Source organism: Symphalangus syndactylus, chromosome 17, assembly GCF_028878055.3.
Source record: "Symphalangus syndactylus isolate Jambi chromosome 17, NHGRI_mSymSyn1-v2.1_pri, whole genome shotgun sequence".
In the NCBI taxonomy this organism is placed as follows: domain Eukaryota; kingdom Metazoa; phylum Chordata; class Mammalia; order Primates; family Hylobatidae; genus Symphalangus; species Symphalangus syndactylus.
The window spans coordinates 88471373-88498400 of NC_072439.2; the positions used below are offsets into that span (position 1 = coordinate 88471373).

General features: G+C 40.7%; 2 protein-coding genes and 5 non-coding genes across 13 annotated transcripts; 6 read left to right on the plus strand and 1 right to left on the minus strand.

Moving 5' to 3' along the window:
* Positions 1 to 1383: 1383 nt before the first annotated feature.
* On the plus strand, positions 1384 to 10127 carry EIF4A2 (eukaryotic translation initiation factor 4A2). 5 transcript variants are annotated; one of them, XM_063620484.1, is made up of 11 exons: positions 1384 to 3873; positions 4669 to 4714; positions 4800 to 4932; positions 5205 to 5344; positions 6114 to 6282; positions 6383 to 6492; positions 6721 to 6864; positions 7334 to 7471; positions 7702 to 7791; positions 8018 to 8097; positions 8525 to 10127. In XM_063620484.1, exons 1-11 carry the CDS (start codon positions 3845 to 3847, stop codon positions 8532 to 8534), a joined length of 1089 nt encoding a protein of 362 aa, XP_063476554.1. In that variant the 5' UTR covers positions 1384 to 3844; the 3' UTR covers positions 8535 to 10127. The 5 variants fall into 5 exon arrangements, with proteins under 5 accessions (XP_063476554.1, XP_063476551.1, XP_063476553.1 ...); XM_063620481.1 differs by having other exon boundaries at positions 9352 to 10127; XM_063620483.1 differs by having other exon boundaries at positions 3830 to 3881; positions 4674 to 4714.
* Positions 5035 to 5103, plus strand: LOC134733401 (small nucleolar RNA SNORD2). The gene has a single exon (XR_010116845.1). It is a non-coding gene; the product is annotated as a small nucleolar RNA SNORD2 (small nucleolar RNA).
* On the plus strand, positions 6538 to 6664 carry LOC134733374 (small nucleolar RNA SNORA63). The gene has a single exon (XR_010116820.1). It is a non-coding gene; the product is annotated as a small nucleolar RNA SNORA63 (small nucleolar RNA).
* Positions 6894 to 7071, plus strand: LOC134733398 (small nucleolar RNA SNORA81). Its single transcript, XR_010116842.1, has one exon. It is a non-coding gene; the product is annotated as a small nucleolar RNA SNORA81 (small nucleolar RNA).
* On the plus strand, positions 7507 to 7638 carry LOC134733373 (small nucleolar RNA SNORA63). Its single transcript, XR_010116819.1, has one exon. It is a non-coding gene; the product is annotated as a small nucleolar RNA SNORA63 (small nucleolar RNA).
* LOC134733381 (small nucleolar RNA SNORA4) lies at positions 7819 to 7962 on the plus strand. Its single transcript, XR_010116827.1, has one exon. It is a non-coding gene; the product is annotated as a small nucleolar RNA SNORA4 (small nucleolar RNA).
* On the minus strand, positions 10122 to 27028 carry RFC4 (replication factor C subunit 4). Of its 3 annotated transcripts, none has more exons than XM_063620487.1 (11): positions 26925 to 27028; positions 25085 to 25227; positions 21622 to 21700; positions 18059 to 18138; positions 15169 to 15288; positions 13306 to 13449; positions 12992 to 13112; positions 11932 to 12057; positions 10547 to 10627; positions 10363 to 10476; positions 10122 to 10288 (listed from the first exon to the last, which is right to left on the minus strand). In XM_063620487.1, the coding sequence occupies exons 2-11, from the start codon at positions 25213 to 25215 to the stop codon at positions 10193 to 10195; spliced, it is 1092 nt and encodes a 363-aa protein (XP_063476557.1). In that variant the 5' UTR covers positions 25216 to 25227; positions 26925 to 27028; the 3' UTR covers positions 10122 to 10192. The 3 variants fall into 3 exon arrangements, with proteins under 3 accessions (XP_063476557.1, XP_063476558.1, XP_063476556.1); XM_063620488.1 differs by having other exon boundaries at positions 26790 to 26993; XM_063620486.1 differs by having other exon boundaries at positions 26063 to 26993.

Consider the following 27028-nt stretch of genomic DNA (forward strand, 5'->3'; position numbering starts at 1 on the left):
ACTGCAACCTCCGCCTCCCGAATTCAAGCGATTCTCCTGCCTGAGTAGCTGGGATTACAGGTGTGCGCCACCACAGCTGGCTAATTTTTGTATTTTTTACCCCCCAAGACAGAGTCTCGCTCTGTTGCCCAGGCTAGAGTGCAGTGGCGTGATCTTGGCTCACTGCAACCTCCGCCTCCTGGGTTCAAGCAATTCTCCTGCCTCAGCCTCCCGAGTAGCTGGGATTATAGGCGCACACCACCACATCAGACTGATTTTTGTATTTTTAGTACAAAGGGAGTTTCACCAGGTTGGCCAGGCTGGTCACGAACTCCTGACTTCAAGTGACCCGCCCGCCTCGACCTCCCAAAGTGTTGGGATTAGGCATGTGCCACCACGCCTAGCCTAATTTTTATATTTTTTGTAGAGACTGGATTTCTCCATGTTTGCCAGGCTGGTCTCGAACTCCTAATCTCAGTTGTTCAGCTTGCCTCAGCCTCCCAAAGTGCTGGGATCACAGGCGTGAGCCATCACGCCCAACCACAAATGTTTTTTAAGTTATAGTGGAAGAACATGGCAGTAAGTGCAACCCTCCAAATTTCGTCAGGGGTCACAGGCAAGCAGAACCTAGCCTCTAATTTCCACAGAAACTGTGTAATAAAAAGTTACAGAGATTATCCTGGGTTTGCCAAAAAAGAAGAAAAAGAAAAACAAAGAGGTGAGTAGCACCACCATCTCTATCCAGCTCCAGGCAGTTCTTTTTTTTTTTTTTTTTTTTAAGGTGGAGTCTTACTCTGTCACCCAGGCTGGAGTGCAGTGGCACGATCTCTGTTCACTGCAACCTCCATCTCCCGGGTTCAAGTGATTCTCATGCCTCAGCCTCCTGAGTAGCTGGGACTACAGGCGTGTGCCACCATGCCTGGCTAATTTTTTATATTTTGAGTAGAGATGGGCTTTCACCATGTTAGCGAGGATGGTCTCAATCTGCTGACCTCGTGATCCACCTGGCTTAGCTTCCCAAAGTGCTGGGATTACAGGCGTGCGCCACCGCGCCCAGCCCAGTTATTTTTAAACACTGAAATTACAGATGTAAGGACAGCGTGTACTATACTTTGTGCTTTATACTTTATTATTACTAAATAACAACATTAATAAGTAATCATTAGATCCAAAACACATACCTTAACAAATGTCTATGTATCAATAGATATCCAGACACCACTTTAAATGTGCACTATCACTTAAAATCAACTGATGGGTTCAAAATAATGTAAGAATCTCAAGATGGCATACAAATGCTCCCTGAATGATGAGAGTACATGGTACCTTTTATAGGAAGATGTCACTATCAACACAAAGCATATTATTTATTTATTTATTTATTTATTTATTTATTTTAGACAGAGTCTCGCTCTGTCACCCAGGCTGGAGTGCAATCTCCGCCTCCCGTGTTCAAGCGATTCTCCTGCCTCAGCCTCCGGAGTAGCTGGGACTACAGGCGCACAACACCACACCCAGCTAATTTTTGTACTTTTAGTAGAGACAGGGTTTCTTTCACCATGTTGGCCAGGATGGTCTTGATCTCCTGACCTCGTGATCTGCCCATCTTGGCATCCCAAAGTGCTGCGATTACAGGCATAAGCCACCGCGCCTGGCTGAAAGCATATTCTTTTAAGGTTTTGTTATTGTTTTTCCATGTAGCACTGACAGATTTGTACTAATTCTTTGCTTCTCTGGTTGCCAGATAGCTTTAGAATTGTCAGCTGAGGCTCTTGAAGAGCAAAATTAAACTACCTTAGTTGGCTTAGATAGGGAAATAATCTGACTTTTAGGATTATTTGCAGTATAAATGGTTTCAAACACTAAAGGTTGACAACGAAGCATTTATAGTCCACTGAGAAGGCTATCTAATTTCAGATTCCAGGTAAGCAGAATCAAATTTAAAAGAGCACGCTCTGTGTTGATATGCAAAAGTTTGTTAAAGTATACGTTTTGATCTTTAATTCATTTATTAGTTACTAATGTTATTTACTATTTAGTAAGCACACGCAAATGTGGTAAGGACTGCATTTATTAGGAATACACTGTAAGGTTACAGGCAGTGTGGGTGTGGATTTTGACTGTATTTGAAGTTTTCTTACCTTGAAACTTACTTAGCACTTGTAAACCTATACCATAGAGTTTAGCCCTTATTTCCTCTTAAGAGACTTGAAAATCCTACACCATCTAGTGTAGTGCTAATCCTAAAGAAAACAACCAACGATTAAGTGTTAATTGTTGATTGGTGTCACCCTATGATCAATTGTTTTCACTCTGAGGCTCAAGTGAAACCAAACGGTTGGTCACTTTTTCGATTTAGTATTTTTTCAATTTCTTAGATCTCAGGATATTTTTAGATTTTGGATGAGAGAACAAGGATCTCTGACAACCATCATTCTCAGAAAATGTCTGGCATCACCTCAAATCTGGATTTCGAACATTACAGAGGGATGAATGAGGAGCAGTACCACTAGACTGAGGTCCAGGCCCACTTTGCCATCTTGGTATTCTTAATCTTTGTCCTAGTTCCTGGCACGATAAGAATTTTCAAATAAATAATTTTTGTATTAAAAAAGTAGTATTTAGAACCAAATATCTTCCATAATATAGAAAATTTAGTCAGCTTTCCCAGTAATGATTCTTTAAGTCGGCCTTCTGAAATATGAGAAAAGGTTTCCCTGATAGTCTCGATGATATTTTGCACCATGGGTAGGGTTGTATTTTAAAGTTAAATGACTACATATATTGTTTTTTGTTTTTGTCGAGGGACCTGAGATGGGGCTAATTGAAAACGTCTGGAGCTTAAAGACCCGTGCAGTTTCCGCAGCAATGATATTATTGCTCCGAATTTCAATAAATCAACATTTCACTATATATCGGCAAAGTTTACAGCCTTTAAAAAATGACCAATATAGACGGAATCAAAACCGATGTAGTCCCAAAGCGACCCAGAGCTGTATCTGCCAAAGCGTCCATTTAAATTCGTGCGTTCCAAGGAAAATTACTGCTCCTTAGCTTCTATCCATTTGCAAAAGTTTATGATTTTTTCAGGCATTCCTCACACCTGTTAGGTTAAAATCAGTAACACTCTTAAAAAGAAAGCGAGAGACCGGAAATGGTAAGAGAATAGAATTGGCAACTCCAGAGACATCTGCAAATGACACTCCATTTTTTTTCTCGCGCTGCAAAATGTACCGGTAAACCGGACTTTCCGGGACTCGCTGGGTGGCCGACATTTTCCCTAGCAGGAATTTTACATTTCCAAGATCTGAATGGATGTTAACGGTCGGGCTAAATGCCAGGCAGGTCTTCATTGTCAAATTAAACAGCGGTGGGAGCAAGCGGAATAACTGAGTTCTCCTCCCGCACCTGAGTGCCGGCAGCGAGCCGCGAGCCGGGACACCTCGCCGGCGGGAAGCCCCGGCCGCCCAGCGAGCAGTGCCTCCGGCTCCTGCTCGGATCCCCCGGCCCGCCTCTGCGTCAGGGACGCGGAAACCCCGTAGGAGCAGGGCGGGCGGGGAAAGCGAGGTTTGTCTAACGCCGCAGCGATATTCTTCCGCCGCGAGGTAAAGAGTCCCAACACAACCCCGGGCCCTAGGATTTCCAGCGACCCTGTAATATCAAGAAATTACCACATTTGGATTTTCCTACAGACTTGCTTCGGATTTTATCCGAGGTAACGACCCCAGGATCACAATTTTGTGGCTGACCGAAGCACGGAGAGAAAATTGCTCCGCAAGAAACGGGTTCCGGCCACGAGCCTATAAAAAACGGGTGGCGGGGCGCTGCTGTCTTTTCAGTCGGGCGCTGAGTGGTTTTTCGGAACATGTCTGGTGGGTCCGCGGATTATAACAGGTATGGCGCTCTGTCAGCGGTCGCGGTCTGTAGTGAAGGTCATAGGGCGCCAGGGGAGATGATAGTGGATGGCATGGAGGCAAAACCTCCAAATTAATAGACGTTTTCTTAGGGTACAGCACCCCTGTGCCCTTCCAGAAGCTTCCATGATGGGTAGGGCCCGGATTGTGGGGAGGCAGGACGATGGTGCGAAAGCAGTGGCTAAAGGGCGTTTTTCCTCCCTAAGACATTACAAAATTTCGGCTGCTTCCCTTCCCAGTGTAGAGGACGGGAAACATGCAGTAAAAAGCCATGGCGCCGTCCGCGTTCGGTACAGTGTAACCAGGACCCGAAGCTTTATTTTCGGTCAACCACACGAGTTGGGGGATCCTAGGCTTTACTTGGGGAAGGGTTGGAGGCGGCGGTCTCCGCTCGGCCACGGCGCGGAGGCGATGGGACAGGACCGGCACGGGTGCCGGTGAACCGTTGGCATCGCCCTCGCCAGGCCGCTCCGCCCGCGTCAATCACCCGGCTTGCGCATTGTTGGGGGCGGAGTTCGGCTCTCCGAGCTCTCGCGAGACGCTCCGCCGCTGAAACGGGATCGCCATGCGCTCGGGCCCGGGGGGCTGCATTTCCGGGCATCCGCAGCCCCCAACCTTTAGGGAAGGCGTACAGTGTGATATTCGCCCTGCAGCTGCTGCTTTAGCTTGTGCAGGGGAGGCTAACGTGCTGAGACGGGTTGCAAAGGGCTATCCCTTTAAGGTGTAGTTGAGGTGGCTTGGAAGGGATGTCTGACTGCAGTATTCTTGTCTGCAGAGAACATGGCGGCCCAGAGGGAATGGACCCCGATGGTGTCATCGAGGTAAGAAACGTTGTGGATCTTGAAGGTTTGGAAAGGTGAGTGTGTTCACCTCATTTATGCGTGCATTATTTTTTCTAACTTACAGAGCAACTGGAATGAGATTGTTGATAACTTTGATGATATGAATTTAAAGGAGTCTCTTCTTCGTGGCATCTATGCTTACGGTTTTGAGAAGCCTTCCGCTATTCAGCAGAGAGCTATTATTCCCTGTATTAAAGGTAAAAGAAACTGGCATTTTTAGGAAATTGTTCTACTACATAGACATGAACCATAAAAGGGAAAGTAACCTCTGGGGGACTAGCACCTGTTTGTATTCCTTAAAGTGAAATGATGGCAATCATCTTTCGGGACTGACCTGAAATGTAGAGAATACTCATTGCTGATCACTTGATTATTTGGGCATAATTCATGTTCCAAATGGAATACATGGTGTGAAGTAGAAGTGACAATTTGATGTGGGATCGGTAAATATGTATCCTACTTTTTTTAGGGTATGATGTGATTGCTCAAGCTCAGTCAGGTACTGGCAAGACAGCCACATTTGCTATTTCCATCCTGCAACAGTTGGAGATTGAGTTCAAGGAGACCCAAGCACTAGTATTGGCCCCCACCAGAGAACTGGCTCAACAGGTATTGATAGTGTAGTTCAAAAAAACTGCTTGCGTGTTGCATAGGTTTCAGGTTTCACAACTGTGAAGAATTTAAAACTTAGTATAAATTGGTCCTACCAGATCCATTGTCCATGCATGCAGGGAGTTTTTGTTGAAAGTTTTAAAATAACTGGGTATGCAGGTATGGTTTGTAGGGTTGTATACTAATAGATTGAGAATCCGAAGCGCTGTCTTGGATGTACTAGATCTGTCCCCATTTAAGTTTGAATGCAGTTGTGCAACATGAAAACTGCAGTGACATGTTACCATTTGACTGTCTCCGTAGTTTGTGATGCATCTGTTGCATGCTATGTTTTCAAAGCTCACTGCTATATTGGCTTTGAAGTAAACCTTCCTAATAAAGCTGTAGGCTTTATTGAGGTCAGGATTATATAAGGCACGATACCCTCTGGGGGAAAAAATCATTTGCCCTAGCTGTAATTACAGAACATAAATTTCACTATGTACTCCCTACACACAGTGAAGAATAATGTAGGAAACGTTATTCTTGAATTGTCTAGTTGATGCTTGGGGCAGCAGCATCCCAAGTTTGACAAGGCATAAGAAAGACATTAAGGGAATTTTACCTTGCAGCAGTTAGGTCAGTCTGCATTTTAAGCTTGGAAGTAGTATTGTGCTGTGCATGCATAAAAGCTGTTGGCAGACCAGATTATATTTGCCATTATGCTTTAAAAATTAGTCATTGATCCTGGAGTTCTGCAGGATAATAATTAAGGCTTGGTTTTTAGATCCAAAAGGTAATTCTGGCACTTGGAGACTATATGGGAGCCACTTGTCATGCCTGCATTGGTGGAACAAATGTTCGAAATGAAATGCAAAAACTGCAGGCTGAAGCACCACATATTGTTGTTGGTACACCTGGGAGAGTGTTTGATATGTTAAACAGAAGATATCTTTGTAAGTATTTGAGTATTTTTTTTATACTGTTAATAGTTGAAAAGTCAAATCGTATCACTGAGTAGATGTAGAAATGACAGTATGACTTTGTTTCTAACAGCTCCAAAATGGATCAAAATGTTTGTTTTGGATGAAGCAGATGAAATGTTGAGCCGTGGTTTTAAGGATCAAATCTATGAGATTTTCCAAAAACTAAACACAAGTATTCAGGTAAGCATTACTTCACCCCCCTCTTAAAGATAGAGATGGGGTTTAATGCAGGTACTGTTACAATACAACTGACGTGTTTTATTGTCGTTCCCCCTGCTTAAAGCACTTGATGCATAACTATCTTTGTCTAACTCCATTCTGTAGTAAGACAGAGACGCTTGGCTTCAAACATTTTCCCTTGGGTATTACTGTGTAAGTTGTGCTACAACATAATTTTCTCTTTTTTAGGTTGTGTTGCTTTCTGCCACAATGCCAACTGATGTGTTGGAAGTGACCAAAAAATTCATGAGAGATCCAATTCGAATTCTGGTGAAAAAGGAAGAATTGACCCTTGAAGGAATCAAACAGTTTTATATTAATGTTGAGAGAGAGGTAACTGTCTGATTGATAGACATTATTTTACCTTCTTGTATAAGCACTGTGCTAAAATTGCAGACACTAGGACCATGTCTTGGTTTTTGCAATAATGCTAGCAGAGTACACACAAGAAGAAAAATAACAGCACTAGATTGTAAAGACTGGGGTGGACCTCTTTCTTAATGTCCAATGTCCTTTGTCTTAAGATTTGGTGCAATATCTCATTAGACCTAATAGAATGAAGTTAATTTTTATAATTTCTACGTTATGAGACTGGCTAAGACTGGCCAATTTTGGTATTTTGGGTAGAGACGGTTTCACTATCTTGAAACCCTGGTCTGGTTGGAACTCTGGGCTCAAGTGCTGGGATCCCAAAGTGCTGGGATTACAGGCATTAGCGCTGTGGCTGGCCCAGAATGAATTTTTAACTGAAGAAAGTTGGAAAAACTAAACGACTGTTAACTTTCTCTGCTAAACATTACAGGAATGGAAGTTGGATACACTTTGTGACTTGTACGAGACACTGACCATTACCCAGGCTGTTATTTTTCTCAATACAAGGCGCAAGGTGGACTGGCTGACTGAGAAAATGCATGCCAGAGACTTCACAGTTTCTGCTCTGGTAAGAGGTGATGTAAAATGTCTGGATTTCCACTAAAGCAGGATTCAGACTACAATATAGCTGCTAAGTGCTGTGTTGTCGTTCCCCCTGCTCAAAATAAAGTTGTTTCTTAACTATACCTGTCTGCTATTCTCCTGTAGCAGCCAGGGACGCTTGGTCTCATACATGTTGATTAAAATTAAATACTGACCTGACTGGTGATTCTTGAATTAAGGTTTATTAATTTGCAGCATGGTGACATGGACCAGAAGGAGAGAGATGTTATCATGAGGGAATTCCGGTCAGGGTCAAGTCGTGTTCTGATCACTACTGACTTGTTGGTAAGTCTCTTAATGCTTTTTAAAAATCTACCAAAAGTTAGCTTTTTGGGGGGAAGGTTTTTAAGTAACCTTTGCCAACTTGGGCTGTTTGGAAGAGTAAAAGGAAGACCACACTCCACAGTGGGCTATATACCACATAGTATAGTTCGCTACTATTTTGTGGCCTACATGACAGGTGTCAAGTTTTTTTGAATCAGAATTTTTAAAACATGCCATTGTGTTTCAGGCTCGTGGAATTGATGTGCAACAAGTGTCTTTGGTTATAAATTATGATCTACCTACCAATCGTGAAAACTATATTCACAGGTGAGAAGCCGGCATCTTGGCTGTATTGAAAAAATTCATACGTTTTTCTACTGTGGTTTGTATGAAAGGTAACATCAAATCAAGGAATAGATTCAGCAAAGTCAGTAGTGTTCAGTAAGATGATGTAATTAAACTTGTACTAGGGAAGGTTGATGAGAACAAAGTGGGAAAACTTGTAAACATTGCCCAGGTTGTGGACATAGGTTTTTTTTTCACAATTGTTGGTCTTAGCTTATGCTTGAGCTTTTAGTGATGTTCTTTGTGTCCATGTGTTTTTCTTCGTGATTTTTTCTATAGTTGGGATTTTCTTGGTGTCGCCTGGTAGCAATTTGAGTGAACCCTGGTTTAGTTATAGTGGCTTTATCCCTAAATAAATTGAATTGTACTTTGTTATATGATGTAAAAAAAGACTTTTTAAAAAATACAGGAGTCGATAGCAGCAGTTGATGACGAGATGGCACTCAGAAACGGCGTTGACGTAATTTAGGACGTGGAATCATAAGCGAAACAGCACACTGTTTGAATAAAGAGCGAGTCGGTATTTATATTTGTTTTTCTTTTGTCATGATTATTTGATTATTTTTAAGTTGCTCCAGCTAAGGCATTTTTTTTGTATTGGTATTTCTATTAGGGAACCTTTTTTATTAGGTGGTTTGTATTGTCTGGTTTCTAACATGAAGGTAGCTGTTTGGCAGTTAAACACATTTTGAGTAATTTGAGTTACAATGTGTGAAACTGAGCAAAAAAGCAGTGATAAGTTTGGGTTACCATACCAAATATTTGTTTTCCCACTGGAAAAAAGTAAGTTTTAGAAAATAGTTAACCTTTGCAGCATTTGTTTACAGTTTACAGTTCCAGAAGTGCGTCGAAATGGATTACATAACTGCTCTTTGTTTTATTCCTGGTGTTCACATCTGTCCCAGGCTGACACCTGCTCTTGGCTGGCCCACTTTGGTATGGGCTTTAATTTCACTACCCCAAACACAGTACTGTCATCTGCTTTGTAATAATGCTCAAGATGCCTGATAAAAATCTCATTTTGCAGCCAGACAAGCCTTGAATCCTTTTGGCACTAACTGCAAAGGAAGATTTTTTTCTCTAGATATGCATTAGCAGCTAGTGCTCCAGTTAGAAGCACGAACTATAACCTTGATAAGTAAACAGCAGCTGATGGTTAACAAGTGGATCGTCATGTTCAGTAGTTTATACATTATGTAAGAAGTAACATTCTGATTGTTTCTTTTTCTTACACAGAATTGGCAGAGGGGGTCGATTTGGGAGGAAAGGTGTGGCTATAAACTTTGTTACTGAAGAAGACAAGAGGATTCTTCGTGACATTGAGACTTTCTACAATACTACAGTGGAGGAGATGCCCATGAATGTGGCTGACCTTATTTAATTCCTGGGATGAGAGTTTTGGATGCAGTGCTCGCTGTTGCTGAATAGGCGATCACAACGTGCATTGTGCTTCTTTCTTTGGGAATATTTGAATCTTGTCTCAATGCTCATAACGGATCAGAAATACAGATTTTGATAGCAAAGCGACATTAGTCGTGAGCTCTTGTGAGGAAAGTCATTGGCTTTATCCTCTTTAGAGTTAGACTGTTGGGGTGGGTATAAAAGATGGGGTCTGTAAAATCTTTCTTTCTTAGAAATTTATTTCCTAGTTCTGTAGAAATGGTTGTATTAGATGTTCTTTATCATTTAATAATATACTTGTGGACTAAAAGATATAAGTGCTGTATAAAATCAGCCAATTATGTTAAACTAGCATATCTGCCTTTATTGTGTTTGTCATTAGCCTGAGTAGAAAGGCCTTTAAAATTTTTTTAGAAAGCATTTGAATGCATTTTGTTTGGTATTGTATTTATTCAATAAAGTATTTAATTAGTGCTAAGTGTGAACTGGACCCTGTTGCTAAGCCCCAGCAAGCAATCATCCTAGGTAGGGTTTAATCTCCAGTAAAATTGCCATATTGCACATGTCTTAATGAAGTTTGAATGTTAAATAAATTGTATATTCACTTTAAAGGTGCTTTTGGTCATTTTATTACAACCCCATTATTTACAAAACTCCCCATCCAAGTATATTCACTTTAACAATTCTGGGATAGCTGCTGCATCACAGTTGCACAAAGGCTGATGAGCTGCAAATGTTCATCAGCACCATCTGCTAGGCATTTGTCAACTTCCTACAAGAAAAATTTAGGAAATTAGCATCCTTGTAGTTAAATGTTCCATTGACATGTGCAAAGTACCTACTTACGGCAAGTTTTTCTGTAATGATGGACTTCTGTTTATCAGATAAGTTATTTTCTACAACCACATCATGGAGTTGATTGACGAGCTGAGTTGCTGCATGACCCTCATCTATTAAATCCTATAATAAAAAAAACTTTTGGTATGACCCCTTAATATTCCTTTCCCCAAAGTTAGTGAGCTGACTTTACCTTGACCACAGCTTCTAGTTTGTCAAAAGAGCCACTCTGACAGGCAGCAAATACTCCATCAATTTTCTCAGCTGGTATTACCTAGGTAATTGAATGTTCGGTATTAAAGATGTTTCGAGGTGAGACTAGACGTACACTCCTGCCCCCAGTCCTTTCTGTTCCACACCTAAGTTCCATACTTTCCTGGGAAGGCTTTGAGAGAAGAGAAAGGGCCAGGGTAACTCCAGTCACCACTAAGCCACCAAGGTGCTAACAGCTGTGCTTTTAAAGCCCTTTAATGGCTTTGTGAAGTATATGAAACTCCCAAGTTTGGGCACATGGATTATAGCTTGTTCTGGTCAGTGGATGAAGATTAAGTTTTCCCCTAATGGCTATAACGATTCCTCAGAACAGTGGCCAAGATCAACCAAAAAGACTGATTAAAGGGGAAGTACCCTTTCTCTAAAAATCTCTCCATGTAAAGATGCCACTAATGAGATTGGTTTAAAAAGTCCACAATATCCAGAAAAGAGGATTAGTGGTACCAGTCTTGTCATATGGAAGGCCTACCGTGAAGGTGAAAAACGTCATAGAAACAAAGTAAAGAGGATTAGTGGTGCCAGTCTTGTCATATGGAAGGCCTACTGTGCAGGTGAAAAATGTCATAGAAACAAAGGTTTTTAAATAGTAGTGATTCTGAAGTGAGTTTTGACATGGGAGTAGCCAAAGACAAGTGCGGTACTCCATTCTCTTTAATAAATGGTTACTGTAAGTTAGAGATGCCTTTTGTTTATATACAATTGGCAAAATAGTTTTCATGTATAAGAACATCTGCTAAAATTAACTGCCAAAGGCATCTCTCACAAAATCTAAAAGCGGAAGGCTGGGCGCAGTGGCTCCCACCTATAATCCCAGCACTTTGGAAGGCTAAGTGGAGGGGGGAATCACCTGAGGTCAGGAGTTCCAGACCAGCCTGGCCAACCAACATCATGAAACACCGTCTCTACTAAAAATACAAAAATTAGCTGGGCATGGTGGCAGGTGCCTGTAATCCCAGCTAATTGGGAGGGTGAGGCGGGAGGCGGAGGTTGCAGTGAGTTGGTATTGCGTCACTGCACTCCAGCCTGGGCGACACAGCAAGACTGTCTCAAAAAAAAAAAACAAAAACAAAAAACTAAGAACTGAAAGTGTCCTTTTCTTTCGTGAAATGTCTATTACATACCTGACAAACTGAAAAGTCAGTGTCATCTCCTCACCTGAAACACTGATACCCCCAGGTTATTCCCTTATACTTCCTAGTGCAGTACTTGGCACTTGCTAAACATTCAGTATTTGTTGGATGAAAATTTCCTAAAAGCCACAAAAAAGCCAACTAAAAAGAAATTCAGAATCTCCAGTACTCTTACCCCAGCAATGTCTGTAATCACTTTCTCTGTGATCTCCTTTCCACCTGTTAATCGAGTAGCGCTTTGAAGAAATGTAATGGCTTTTCTTAAGTCTCCTTCTGACACTTTAACAAGATAAGCTATTCCCTGAAGAGAAAAGAGTTGTTTTTAACCTATGATGGCCAATTAAGGATTTATAACTTTAATTTTAAAATGTTTAATAAAAGTGAAAAACCCTATGTTTTAGTCTAGAGTTAATGAGAAAAAACATTTCTGTTTTGGGAGAAAATATGACCAGTCTAGGGGCCGGGTACAATGGAAAGATAGAGATCTCTTGCTTCTGAAATAAATTTGCAGAGATGAAAAAATGTTCCATAGTTAGCCCATTTTTTTGCTCACATAAAGCAAATTCAAATTATGGTTAAATTCTGTTATAATGAATAAGGGCCTTATGTTTCTATCAATTTTAGGGAAGTACTGAAGTATTAGAAGACAAATCTTGTCATCATGCAGAGATTTATGTTGCAGAATTTGCATTATATGTATGAAATCCACCTCAGTTTCAGGTCTCTGATATATTAAAAGATAATTAACTCAAAAAGTAATAGAAAAGCTAAACCTTGTAATTCCTACACATTTCAATTGCTGCCCCTTTAGCTTAAGTTTGTCTGAAGAACTGGCATCAGGATTGAGGCAACACACATTTGGCTGGGCGCGGTGGCTCACGCTTGTAATCCCAGCACTTTGGGAGGCCGAGGCGGGCGGATCACGAGGTCAGGAGATCGAGACCACGGTGAAACCCTGTCTCTACTAAAAATATAAAAAAATCAGCCGGGCGTGGTGGCGGGCGCCTGTAGTCCCAGCTACTCGGAGAGGCTGAGGCAGGAGAATGGCGTGAACCCGGGAGGCGGAGCTTGCAGTGAGCCGAGATTGCGCCACTGCACTCCAGCCTGGGCGGCAGAGCAGGACTCCGCCTCAAAAAAAAAAAAAAAAAAACACACATTTAAATCTTTCAGGGCCTCTTTATATGCATTCATCAAAGGAATTAGTAACTCTAATAATTGTAATAATTAGTAATTACCTCATCACTAATTTTGACATTTTCCTTCTTGGCAATGTCTAGTAATCGCTGCTGTTGAATTTTATCTGACAGAGGCTTGAAGCGGAATTTTGAACATCTAGAGGTCAGGGGTTCAATTATTCTGTGGAAGATGAGAAAAGCCAAGTTGGTGTCTAAAGAAAGAATTTCCCCAAAAGAACTCATTTTTATCAAGAACAAATCAAGATTTGATGGAGGAAAAATTAATGTAGCCTTGAAAATTCTAAATTTCCTTTCCCTAACTGGGTTATGAAAATAAGGCTGCCTGGCATCTGTCTTCAGGGCAATATACATACCGACTGACATAGTTACAGATAAGACAGAATCGGGTGGTTTTAGACTCCTTCTCCATGGTACGTCTTAAAGCTGCCTGAGCAGCTGAGGTCATAGAATCTGCTTCATCCAGAATCACAATCTTAAAAGGTGGACACGGCTTCCCACTGATGTCAGAGAAACACGTAAGAGTTGAACATTAATATGTATATTGGTTTTAACAGCTTTGTTGAAATATACACATACCATACAATTCACCCATTTAAAATGTACAATTCAGTGTTTTTCTGTATGTTCACAAAGTTGTGCAACCATTACCACAATCTAACTTTAGAACATTTTTATCACTCCTAAAAGAAACTTTGTACCTATTAGGAGTCACCCTTCTTCCCCCAATCATTCCCAGCTCTAGGCAATCATTAGTCTACTTTCATCTCTATAGATTTGCCTATTCGGGACATGATATGAATGGAACCATATAATATGCAGTCTTTTGTGGCTGACTTCTTCCACTTAACATATTTTAAAGGTTCATCCATGTTGTAGCATGTGTTTGCTTCATTCCTTTGTATTGTCAAATACTATGGCAAACAGATATACCACATTTATTCATCCATTAATCGGTTGGACATTTGGGCTGTTTCCATGTTTTGGCTATTAAGAATAATGCTGCTATGAACATTTGTGTACATGTTTTTGAGCAATATGTCTTCCAAGAGGCTGCACCATTTTACATTCCAACCAGCAATGTATGAGGTTTACCATTTCTCTACATCCTTGTCAATGTTAGTTATTTTCTGTATTTTTTATCATAGCCATCCTAGTGGGAGTTACGTGGTATTTCAATGTGGCTTTGATTTTCATTTCCCAAATGGATAATGATGTTGATGAGCATCTTTTAATGTGCTTATTATGCATGCATGAAATGTCTGTGCAGATCCTTTGCCCCCCCACCTTTTTTTTTTGAGACGGAGTCTTGCTCTGTCGCCCAGGCTGAAGTGCAGTGGCGCAATCTCGGCTCACTGCACGCTCCGCCTCCTGGGTTCACGCCATTCTCCTGCCTCAGCCTCCTGAGTAGCTGGGACTACAGGCACCCGCCACCACGCCCAGTTAATTTTTTGTATTTTTAGTAGAGATGGGGTTTCACCATGTTAGCCAGGATGGTCTCGATCTCCTGACCTCGTGATCCACCCGCCTCGGCCTCCCAAAGTGCTGGGATTACAGGTGTGAACCACTGCGCCCGGCCTTTGCCCATTTTTTAATTGGGTTATTTGTTTTTATTACTGAGTTTTTAAAGTTCTTCATATGTTCTAGATATAAGTACCTTTTTAGATATATGATTTGTAAATATTTTCTCCCATGTTGTGGGTTATTACCTTCTGTACATTGATTTTTGGTAATCTGCCATTAAAGTTTTTCTCCCACCAAAAGTGGCATTAACATAATTGTATGAAAATTATACCAAGAAAACAGATTTCAAGTATTAATGGTAGAAGGGATCTCAGAGTCTTTTAGTCCACCTCCCAGTCTTCATTTCACATAAAAATAAATTAGGTGCTATAGCGGTTGTGACTGACTGCACTATCAATTCAAGGTGGATATCAAAAATCAGTCATTCACTTTCACAAATTTTGAAATGTGCTCATGTAAAATGTACATATATGTCTAGGTACCACCAATGTAATCCTGGACCTTTACCACCTAAGGAGCATAAGTAGTTGATTAAATCCCTGTTTACCTCAGGCAGGATAGTCTTCTAACATGAAAAGGAAGTTGACAATTTGGCAGAAATACACTTGATCTTAGCCAAAAGGCTGAGGAGCGATGGCAGAAATACATATTTAAAATAATACATGCTATGGAGGAAGGAGGGCAAATTTACTTACTCTGAACGACTTCCTGACACAGTTAATTGAGCAAAATTTTTCACTTTCTCTCGAACTACTTGTATTCCACGTTCATCAGATGCATTTAACTCAAGAACTCTTAATCGGAAAAGTTCAGGCCTATCTCAAAATGAAACAAATATGAAACACAGAGCACAAGTAGGCTTAAATCACATTTTAACATTTGCACACTTTGCAGACGTTTAAAATCCACCTAGTAAACAATATGGATAGAAGGCACACAATCACTTTTGTATTCTCTCTTCGGCAGAGTGCCGCAGTTAACATTTTGGCTTTTTTCCGTGCATTTGAAAAACTGTAGACATTACATAACATATACAATTTTTTTTTTTTTTTTTTTTTGGAGACAAGGTCTCGCTCTGTCATCCAGGCTGGAGAACAGTGGCATGATGATGGCTCACTGCAGCCTTGAACTCCTGGGTTCAAATGATCCTCCCACCTTAGCTTCCCAGCTAGCTGGGACTATAGGCACATGCCATCACACCTGGTTAATTTTGTTTACTTTTTGTAGAGGCAGGGACTCATTATGTTGCCAGGCTGGTCTCAAGTGATCCTTCCACCTTGGCCTCCCAAAATGTTGGGATTACAGGTCTGAGGCACCACACCTGGCCCCACATATAAAATTTTAAATCGATTTTCCACTTTGCATTTATAATAAGTATCTTGGCATATTATCAAAACCACTGTAAATAACATTTTAATAGTCATATGATATTCCATCCTATGACTGTACCATCATTTACTTCACATTCTTCTATTGTTAGACATCTAGATAGTTTTAAATATTGTAATTTTAAATAATGTTACAATATAGCACATTTTAAATTATTTCCAGCCGGATGTGGTGGCTCATGCCTGTAACCCCAGGAGGCCGAGGTGGATGGATCACGAGGCCAGGAGTTCGAGACCAGCCTGACCAATGTGTTGAAACCCTGTCTCTACTAAAAATACAAAAATTAGCTGGGCATGGTGACAGGCGCCTGTAGTGCCAGCTACTCAGGAGGCTGAGGCAGGAAAATCACTCGAACCCGGGATGTGGAGATTGCGGTGAGCCGAGATCGCACCACTGCACTCACCAGCCTGGGCGACAGAGCGAGACACCGTCTCAAAAATAAATAAATAAACAAATAAATAAATAAATTCCATAGGGTAGTTTGCTATAAGGAAACCTACTGGATTAAGGAAAATTAACGGATTAAAACATGAGCAGGTTTTTAAAGTAAGTTTTAATAAAAATTACTAAAAGTAATACATGCTTACTGTAATTTGAGAAATCAAAAGAAAAAAATGGGCACACTGTCAAAGCACTGTTTTGAAAATTCCCTCTAGTCTTTTATACACACACACACACACACACATTTAAATAAAAAACAAGAGTTGTGATTTAGTTTCGTCTCTATTTTTCCTAATCAGCATGGTATCCTAAGCATGTTTATGGACATAAACATTTACATGCATCTATTTTCTATTTTAAAGCCACAATATTAAATATGAAATTCACTGTTAAAGTAAGTTCTTTAAAGACAAACATTATTTTATAAAGGATATAGAAAAAGTTGTATAATCTGGACTGACCTACTCTAAGTAATAATAAACAACTGTTAAGGCTGATTCAGATTGGTTCTATCTGATTGAGTTGTGGAATAATCAAAAAAGTTCTTTTATAATTTTACTGAGAATCAAAAGTTGCTGTCAAATAAAATATTAGGCACATAGCAGCTTCTCCCTTTGTCTTTTACATTTTGACATAACTAATAATCCTTACACATTTGGTGATTTCAGTGGCATCTTTTTTTTTTTTTTTTTTTTTTTTTGAGACGGAGTCTCCCTCTGTCACCCAGGCTGGAGTGCAGTGGCGTGATCTTAGCTCACTGCAACCTCCGCCTCCCGGGTTCAAGTGATTCTCCTGCCTCAGCCTGCTGAGTAGCTGGGACTACAGGTGCATGCCACCAGGCCTGGCAAATTTTTGTATTTTTAGTAGAGATGGGGTTTCACCATGTTGGCCAGGCTGGTTTCGAACTCCTCACCCCAGGTGATCCACCCGCCTCTGCCTCCCAAAGTGCTGGGATTACAGATGTGAGTCACCGCGCCCGGCCTATTTTCATATGTAGGATTTCAGATATTTTTATCAGTTGTATGTCTGATATTAATTCTGGATAAACTCAAAACAGCCTTTGTTATGTTGATGCATGTTTCATGTATATCAGACCCAGCTCACTACACATCTTTTAACTCTAGGTAAAGGGCTCCTCTAGAATGGCTGGTTAAGCCAAGATGGTCAATCTAGGAAGAGGAACATAAGAAGGTGACTCACAGGAAGATTTTCTGGTGTACCTGGAATCATACTACATCAACCACCACTTATGCTCAGGAGACCTGAGGCAAGGAGCTGGCCTGGCCACTTCAGAGTCAGAGCATAGGAAGTCCAGAGCAGGACTGAAGAATGGATGGTGCAAATAGTACCATCAGAAACAGCAGATTCTATCATGCAGCCACACAGATGTGAACACAATCATTAAGAGGGTGATAAAACTATCAGCACAATTGGACATTAAGTTGGGCCCTTTGGACTCCAAAGTTATAACAGAAAATTTAAAGAAAGTGATGGAAAAAATCATAGGCTCTCATTGTTGTAGTACATTCAAACACTTGAACAAGATTCAGAATGAAGGTCACAAAAGACGCAGGCAAGCTGATTTCTTCAGGGGAGTGAGGGAGGAACAAAATGGCTCATGCGATTTTTAAAAATCAGAAATAGAAAACTATCCTACAGAAAATGAAATGCAAATTTTTAGAGGAAAAAAAGCAGTATCAGAGAATTTTGGTGTCAAATCTTTAAAAAAAGAAAAACAGACTGATTTCAACATACCCAAAGAGTTCTCTAGCTGCTGCCAAAATAGTGGATGTTTTTCCAGTTCCAGGTGGTCCGTAAAACAAGAGATTAGGAAGCTGTAGAAATTAAATTTTGGTTTTTAATAAATGGTATTCTGGCACAAATAGATGAAAAGATCGAAAAAAATGTCTGTGGAATAGTGCAATGACTTCTCTAATAGGGCACATAATTTCTAAGTATAAAGTTTTCTTAATATAACTGATATCATAGTACTGACAGATTTAAATCCTGCTTTTTCATATACTACCACTTTTTTCCCCTAGTGTCTTTTTAATCTCTTAAGCTGAACCAATATTTATGCTTGCTCTATAGCTAATCCACTTAGGTGAAATTTTCAAAGCTGGAATGAGAAACCTTTTATTTCTAAAGGGAATCTCAGTTTCCTATCCCACCTCTATGCTCAAGATTAGCTAAGATTTTATATTACACAAAATGTCAGCTGCTTCAAAGGGGAAGCAGACCAAAAGAGTAATGGGATTTGGCCAAAACTGAGGAAAAAGGACTAAAAAAGACATAATTAGGGCTTTGGATGAGCAGAAGTATCAAGAACAGAAATATTAACAAAAAATCCAAAACTAGACATATATTAAGTGCTAGGCATTGTTCCACATCATGATTATGTACTCTGTAAGGATGCTTGCATGTATCAGGAAGAATTCATTAGAAGAGGAAAGGATAAGATTAAATCACTAGCTACCTTCTTTTATACCTTGTATCTAGCTAGTTTGGCTCCTATCAAGCAGTCGACTGATCCGTGGTGAAAATTATAAATTTTAATGAGCTCTGTTATGATACTGTGCAATCTTCAGTATGTCCTTTCACATAAGGAAATCGGTGTACACAGGAAACTAGGCATTAGCTTGTTTCCACTCTTGCCTAACCCTCCCTCTTCCTGTCCATTCATTCTTCACCTAAATCAGATACCACTTTGCTTGCTACTTAAAACTATTCCACTTAGAAAAACAAAAACAAACAAAAAAACCCTCAGCTTTTTACCATGGCCTAAAGGACTTCCATGATCTGCCTACCACCTCCTTCACCTTCCAGGCTCCAGCTTACAATGGCCTCTAACAGCTTGGCACTTTCTGGCCCGAACATATGTTGTTCCCATGACCTGGAGTCTGATCCTCTTCCTTCTGCCTGGCCAACTCCTAATGCATTACAAATCAGAAACCATTCAGTCTAAAGTAGGTCTCCTCTCCTATTCTCTCATTAGTCTTTGTTGCATTTTGCATTGGTATATTGTTATTTAACTGTGGGGCTTAATTGTAAAATGCCTGTCTACTTCATTAAAAGACCAAGAACCTTATTTGTTCTATTCACATCTGTATTCTAGCATCTACTACAGTAGTCAATGTTGGCCAAATGAATGAATAAACCAATACACAGACAAATATGTTAATCAGAAGACTATTACTGTTACATTCATAACATATAGCTTACAGTACAAACTATGAGATTCATAACTTAAAAACCTCCTAGGCTTCTTAGTAATTAAGGTCTACAACTATTATTCTGATCTGTGCATCCCTTAACAATGTAACGATTCATCCAGGCTAACTATCAGATACAATAATTTAAATTCTTTGAAACAGGGTAAAATTATTAAACCTTAATTATACACTAGTCTAATATATGTAGTTCATTCAAGAACTGTATGTGGAATACCAGTTCTTAAAATCAATTTCTGGAAAAATTATCTTCTTATAATTCTTTAAAACCTTTCAAAGTAAATTGAATGAATGTTTTCCTTTACTCTTTTGAATTAAACAAATGATTTCACCTCTTTACAAAACTTAGTCTGAAAAGATGCACAAAATATTAAACTGAAGTTCTTACTTCAGCCTCATAAATTACGTGGCATAAAGTCAAGAACTAGATCTTAGGCTGGGCATAATGGCTCATGCCTGTAATCCCAGCATTTTAGGTGGCCAAAGCCGGCAGGTCACTTGACATGGCTAAACACCATCTCTACTAAAAATACAAAAATGAGCTGTGTGTGGTGGTGCATGCCTGTAGTCCCAGCTACCTGGGAGGCTGAGGTGGGAGGATCACTTGAGCCTGGGAGGTGGAGTTGCAGTGAGCTGATACCACGCCACTGTACTCCAGCCTGGGTGACAGAGCAAGACTCTGTATTTTAAAAAAAAAAAAAAAGAACTGGATCTTAATCTCACTACATTTGCTGAAGATACTAGTAATTACATTAGATATCATCCTGCAATCTGTGTAATTACTATGCAACTGCAATTAATATAACTGTAATTACTATGCAACTGCAATTGGTATATACTGTTACCAAGATATGCAAACAGAATATATCAAAAAATAAAATGGTATACTATTATAAAATTAAAAGGTATAGGAGTATTTGTGTTATTTATTTTTTATTACTTATTTATTTATTTTTGAGACCAGAGTCTCACTCTGTCACCCAGGCTGGAGTATAGTGGCACTATCTTGGCTCACTGCAACCTCTGCCTCCCAGGTTCAAATGATTCTCCTGCTTTAGCCTCCTGAGTAGCTGGGACTACAGGTGTGTGCCACCACGCCTGGCTACTTTTTCTAATTTTTGGTAGACATGGGGTTTCACCATGTTGGCCAGGCTGGTTTCGAACTCCTGACCTCAAGTGATCTTGCCATCTCAGCCTCCCAAAATGCTAGGATTACAGGCGTGAACCACTGTGCCCGGCCAAAAAGTTATGAGTATACAAGTCAAATCAAAACACATATTGGTAAAGAAAAAGATTCTAAATAGTTTTATAAATTTAACTTCTTTCAAAATGTGTACTGTAGTAACGTAATTTCAGCAAGAGAATGATGGCAGCAAAACCCAAAAAAACCTCTAATTAAAAGCAGCCAGATTGAGGAAGGAAACAAATCTTGAAACTAAAGCAAAAACCACATCCCACTTCACTACTTCACTGAGCTGTTAAAGCACTTTGGGCATTCATCATAACACAACTTTAAGTTGCTAAGTCTTCACATGGGTTTATCTTATCTCAGAATAATTTAAAATGCAAGTTATTCATGGATATTTTATCCCCCATATCACAGCAGAAGAGAGAGCTATAAGCAGAATTCAAAGCTCGATTTTTTTTTGTATTATAGGTCAATCCAAATCCTAAACTTAGTAAGCAATTATACTTTAGAGGAATCTCTGGCTCTTCTTTATAGCACATATTACTACCTATAATTATTTATTGGTTTACTTGTTTATCTTTCCTTACCAATAAAAACCCATGAAAAAAGCGGCATAGTTTGTCTTGTTCTATGTTTTATGTCTTGTTCTGTCTATGTTTCATAGTTTGTCTTAATTACTATGACTTTTATTTGAATACTAGGTAATACTGCTATGTAAGATTAAACAGGAGATGCTCAATAAATATTTGAACTAATTATCATTGTACAAATAGTTATCAAGGACCTACTGTACATAGAGCATGATATTTAATGAGGGCTGGAAGTTATAAGGGAAGAAAGAGGGTGAATAAATTAAGTCTTAAATATCCCAATGACATTAAACACCATTTGCAACTCACATCTGCTCCTTCTAAAGATTTTTTCAGCACTGCAACCACTTCTTCCTGGAAAGCAACTTCATCCACACATTTGGGGCGACTTGCGGGGTGGGGAGGAGGAAAGAGGTTATTTAGTATACTATGGTAGCCACAGAAAACTCTGAAGTGTTCCTTCTACTAAAATACCAATGACAATTCTTAAACATCAGCAATGAAATGAGAAACTTTTTCATAATTGGAAATAGGTGGGAACCCCACTTGTTTTTACCATAACCAAACACATTCTGAAAGAGTGAAATAATGTTTTACTTCCTATCTGCATTGCTTGAATCTGTTATACCCACAAAAATTAAGCAAAAGGATTTTATTTTATATGCTACAAACACTAATTAGAAAGTAAAGTGGGGTATCAAGACCATCCTGGCTAACACAGTGAAACCCCGTCTCTACTAAAAATAAAAAGAATTAGCCAGGCGTGGTGGGGGGTGCCTGTAGTCCCAGCTACTCAGGAGGCTAAGGCAGGAGAATGGCGTGAAGCCGGTAGGCTGAGCTTGCAGTGAGCTGAGATCGTGACACTGCACTCTAGCCTGGGCAACAGAGGGAGACTCTGTCTCAAAAAAAAAAAAAAAAAACAACAACAAAAAAAAACAAAAGAAAAGAAATTAAAGTGGGGCTGGGTGTGATGGCTCACACTAATCCTAACACTTAGAGAGGCTGAAGCAGGTGGATCACCTGAGGTCAGGAGTTTAAGACCAGCCTGACCAACATGGAGAAACCCTGTCTCTACTAAAAATACAAAATTAGCCGGGCATGGTGGCACATGCCTATAATGCCAGCTACTCGGGAGGCTGAGGAAGGAGAATCGCTTGAACCCTGGAGGCAGAGGTTGTGGTGAGCCGAGATCGTATCATTGCACTTCAACCTGGGCAACAAGAATGAAACTTCATTTCAAAAAAAAAAAAATTAAAGTGAACACCTGCTTAGAAAGCATTATTACTGGCTGGATGCAGTGGCTCACGCCTATAATCCCAGCACTTTGGGAGGCAGATCACCTGAGGTCAGGAGTTCGAGACCAGCCTGGTCAACATGGTGAAACCCCGTCTATACTAAAAATACAAAAAAAAATTAGGTGGGCATGGCGGCACACACCTGTAGTCTCATTTGAACCCAGGAGGCAGAAGTTGCAGTGAGCCGAGATCGTGCCACTGCACTTCAGCCTGGGCAACACAGCAAGACTCTGTCTCAAAAGAAAAAAAAAAAGCATTGTTACACTTTGACAAAATAAGATCATGAACCTAAGATGAAAAGGGAAAACCATTTAGTAACCTTAGTATATATAGGTAACTATTTTGGTTAATGTAGTTACATATATACTTAGTATGTGCTAACTGGTTAATGCCAATTTTTTCCATCATCTAACTGCATAAAAAAATGAAGACCTATTCATTTCATTGAGGGCTAACAAAAACAACAAGCTTAACCAATACTAAGTATAATACATAATTTTCACTTACACCAGTGATTTTTAAGAGAAGCTAGAACAAAGTTACACTCTCAGCTCTAAGCTAAGGCTTTGTGCTTAGTTAACTAATCAAAAGTTCTTTGATCCATGCTTTTCGATACGTCAGTTTAACACTAGGTAGGAAATATGATTTTTTTTTTATGTCTTCTCTTGGAAATCCAGTATATGTTATAAAGCAGGGACTCATATTCAAATACCTGCAGAGATTAAGCAGATAACAAGAGTGAGGAAGGCAGAGTGAGATGCAAGATATAGTAGGGACCATGGCAAATTGAGGAACACGCGACCTTTCCAAAAGGAGAAGCAGTACACAAGTCCATATAATTGTCGTCACGTGAGAACCTGCCTCCAGTGTTGCCTGACCTCCTGAGAAGCTGAAAATCCAGACCCTTCTCCACATAATTTAAAAAATCTAGATTTTCATGAGGTTTATTGGTGCCAAACAAAACATAAGAAGGGGCTGGGCACAGTGACTCACGCCTGTAATCCCAGCACTTTGGGAGGCCAAGGCAGGCAGATCACCTGAGATCAGGAGTTGAAGACCAGCCAGGCCAACATGGTGAAACCTTGTCTCTATTAAAAATACAAAAATTAGCTGAGTATGGTGGCGCATGTCTGTAATCCCAGCTACTCGGGAGGCTGAGGCAGGAGAATCACTTGAACCTGGGAGGCAGAGGTTGCAGTGAGCTGAGATCGCGCCACTGCACTCCAGCCTGGGTGACAAAGTCAGAATCCGTCTCAAAAAAAACAAACAAAAAAGCAAGCAAAAAACAAAAACACAAAAAACATATGAGGGCCTTACTCAGCCTATAAGTAATCTGTAAACACTGGTAATTACCGAGGCTACATTCAACCAATAGTTACAATTACTTGTGGTAATATCACTTAGGTGACTGACAATTTTATTTATTTATTTATTTGAGACAGAGTCTCGCTCTGTCACCCAGGCTGGAATGCAGTGGTGTGATCTTGGCTCACTGCAATTTCTGCCTCCCAGGTTCAACTGATTCTTGTGCCTCAGCCTCCCAAGTAGCTGCGATTACAGGTGCCCGCCAACACGCCTGGCAAATTTTTTTTTTTTTTTAGTAGAGAGGGGGTTTTGCCATGTTGGCCAGCCTGGTCTGGAACTCCTGGCCTCAAGTGATCCTCCCACCTTGGCCCCCCAGATTGCTGGGATTACAGGATTACAGGCATGAGCCACCATGACAGGTGGTGACTGACAATTTAAATGCCAATTCAAGTGTTGTTTGGACAAAAATGTATGAGCTAACCAAAATTGAATTTCCAGGGCTGGGCATGGTGGCTCATGCATGTAATCCCAGCACTTTGGGAGGCCAAGGCAGGTGGATCACTTGAGATCAGGAGTTTGAGATCAACCTGACCAACATGGTGAAACCCTGTCTCTACTAAAAATACAAAAAATTAGCCAGGTGTGGTGGTGGGCACCTGTAATCCCAGCTAATCAGGAGGCTGAGGCAGGATAATCGCCTGAACCCAGGAGGGGTGGAGGTTGCAGTGAGTCAAGATTGTACCACTGCACTCCAGCCTGGGCAACAGAGTGAGACTCCGTCTCAAAAACAGTAATAATAATAATAATTTCCACCTATTGTAATGAAAAGGGGAACAGATTACATATTTGGATTTAAGTAGAACTCCTGACCAAGTATTTATAGCCAGTTAACAGAAACTTTTGTTTTCTTCACTTCTGTATCCCAGCCCCTAAAATGGAAGCCTCTGCTTGTAGAGATCTCAGTTTATCTACAAAATAAGGGAATTAAACTAGATTATTCTCAGGTAACCTGAGTTCCAGGGTTCTATGACTTATATAACTGAGCGATTTTTCCAAAGACAACTTCTAAACAGAACAAAGCATTCCTCCATAAGTTAAAAAAAAAAAAGGGATCAGAACTGGTTAGAGAGATAATTTATTAATTATTTTAACAAAGACACAAGTGCTCTTACTATTTTTCAACCCAGGGAACGGGTTTGGCTTTCCTGTTCTCTCCGCTACTTCCCGCAGTGGCAGCTACTCCTCGATCCTTGGTCAGCGGGGGTTTAGTACTGATGGATGTGCCTTTAAGAAATGCCTGCATGGTTACTTCACCCTGGTCGGGTGCAAGACAGAAAAAAAAAAAGCTTTTATTGAAACTTTTATTGCGAATCAGCACCATAGGAAAGCGGGGGTGGTGGGGGGGAACCGTTATGAGAAAGTACACCATGAAAACACACTTAGCCTTGTGCAAAGATGTTACATAATAAAGGACATCACCCCATGACCTAGGACGCTCTGAATATACTGTACTGAGGGCTACAGGGACAGAAAAGTGGTAAAAGTCCTTAACGAACTTAGAATCTATTTATAGTGCGGGAGTTATAGAACAAAGATCATATGTCACAAAAATGTTTAATGAGTTCCAAATGCATTGATAAATATGAGGTTGCTAATGACCAAACCACATGGGCCTCCATGGTTTCTCTCACAGTCACGGGCCTAGCTTTAGCTCAGACCCTGAAATGGACTCTTCGGCAATTAAAGGTGCTGTGCTTGCACCACATATGAGAACCTTCACTCCTTTCCTTGTCAGAACTCAAAGACCTTTTTTAGTTGTTGTTGTTTTTGAGACAGGGTCTCACTCTTTTGCCGAGGATGGAGTGCAGTAGCACAATCATGGTTCACTGCAGCCTTGACATCCCAGGCTCCTGTAATCTTCCCACTTCAGCCTCCCCAGTAGCTAGGACTACAGGTGCGTGCCACCACCCCCAGCTAATTTTTTTAATTTTTGGTAGAGACAGGGTTTCACCATGTTGCCCAGGCTGGTCTGGAACTCCTGGGCTCAAGTAATCCTCCTGCCCCGGCCTCCCAAAGTGCTGGCATTACAGGTGCGAGCCATCGCGCCTGGCCAGGGACCTATTTTAATGGCAGAGTCAATGCTTACCTACCTTCAGAGACTTTCTGTGGGGAAGGGAAAGTGAGGGACTCTTATCCCTCATGCTTTTCTGCATTGTTTTGATTTCTGCAAGTGAGCGTGTTATGAGAAAAACAGCTGTTTCTATTTTAACAACAAAGCAATACAAAATCCCACCCAAAGGTAACTATTTCTAACATGCAGGTAAACATTCTTCCAGGCTGTTTTCAGGGATAAAAAGCATCATTAGCTTGCCTGAAAAATCTCGTTAATTCTATTTTTTTCACTGCTACATGCCCTGGTGCCTAGAACAGTGCCTGGTACACGGTAGATGCTCCATAATATTTGGTGACTGAATTACCATCTATGATACCCGGTTTCCTTTTCTGTTAAAGGAGCTAAGGCCTATTCCATAGGACAACTGAGTTAAATAAAAGAATGTATGCAAATACATAGTTCCTTGCTTGGCATATGGGGATATGCTCAATAAAATAAAATAAATTTTTAATATCTGTTAGCAGCCAAGGTTTTTATAACGTTATTGGATTAGTCCATCCTTGCCTCGGGCTGTTAAACATTAATACAGCCCAAAGCCGGGGTCTGCAAGATGCCGTCCGGAACCACCATTTCACCAAAGGGCGCGGCCAGGGCATGAAAGGGCGACTAGGCTGGGACCCCGAAGGAGGTGGAAGACCTCACAGGGGCATCAAGGGCAGGAGTGGGGAAGGCGAAGCGGGCTTGCAATTCCTCCAGCAGGTTACCAGTTGGCCTGGCTTCTCGTGCAGGTCACCGCCGCCGGCTCGTTCCTCAGGTTTCCGCGATACAAAAAGGACGAGATAGTTTCGAAGTCTTAGCTCCGTCACCTAATCTGAGAATAACGGGCGCAGGAGACTTACGATCACTAATGTCCCCACAGTCGCCTCAGTTCCCGCCACGGAACGGCGGGCGAAAAGCAGGGCGGGAATACGCCGGTGGGAATACGCGGGCACGTAACGCGTCA

Bases quoted from the DNA above. Each gene is read 5' to 3' on its own strand.
- EIF4A2 (XM_063620482.1), top strand. From the start codon at position 3,845: ATGTCTGGTGGGTCCGCGGATTATAACAG. The intron at 5,345-6,113 runs GTATTGATAGTG...CTTGGTTTTTAG, and splicing joins CCAGAGAACTGGCTCAACAG to ATCCAAAAGGTAATTCTGGC. The intron at 6,865-7,333 runs GTAACTGTCTGA...TAAACATTACAG, and splicing joins ATATTAATGTTGAGAGAGAG to GAATGGAAGTTGGATACACT.
- RFC4 (XM_063620486.1), bottom strand. From the start codon at position 26,125: ATGCAGAAAAGCATGAGGGATAAGAGTCCCTCACTTTCCCTTCCCCAC. The intron at 25,228-26,062 runs GTAGGTAAGCAT...GCACCCGACCAG, and splicing joins CCCACAGAAAGTCTCTGAAG to GGTGAAGTAACCATGCAGGC. The intron at 10,289-10,362 runs GTAAGTAGGTAC...TTTTTCTTGTAG, and splicing joins TCATTACAGAAAAACTTGCC to GAAGTTGACAAATGCCTAGC.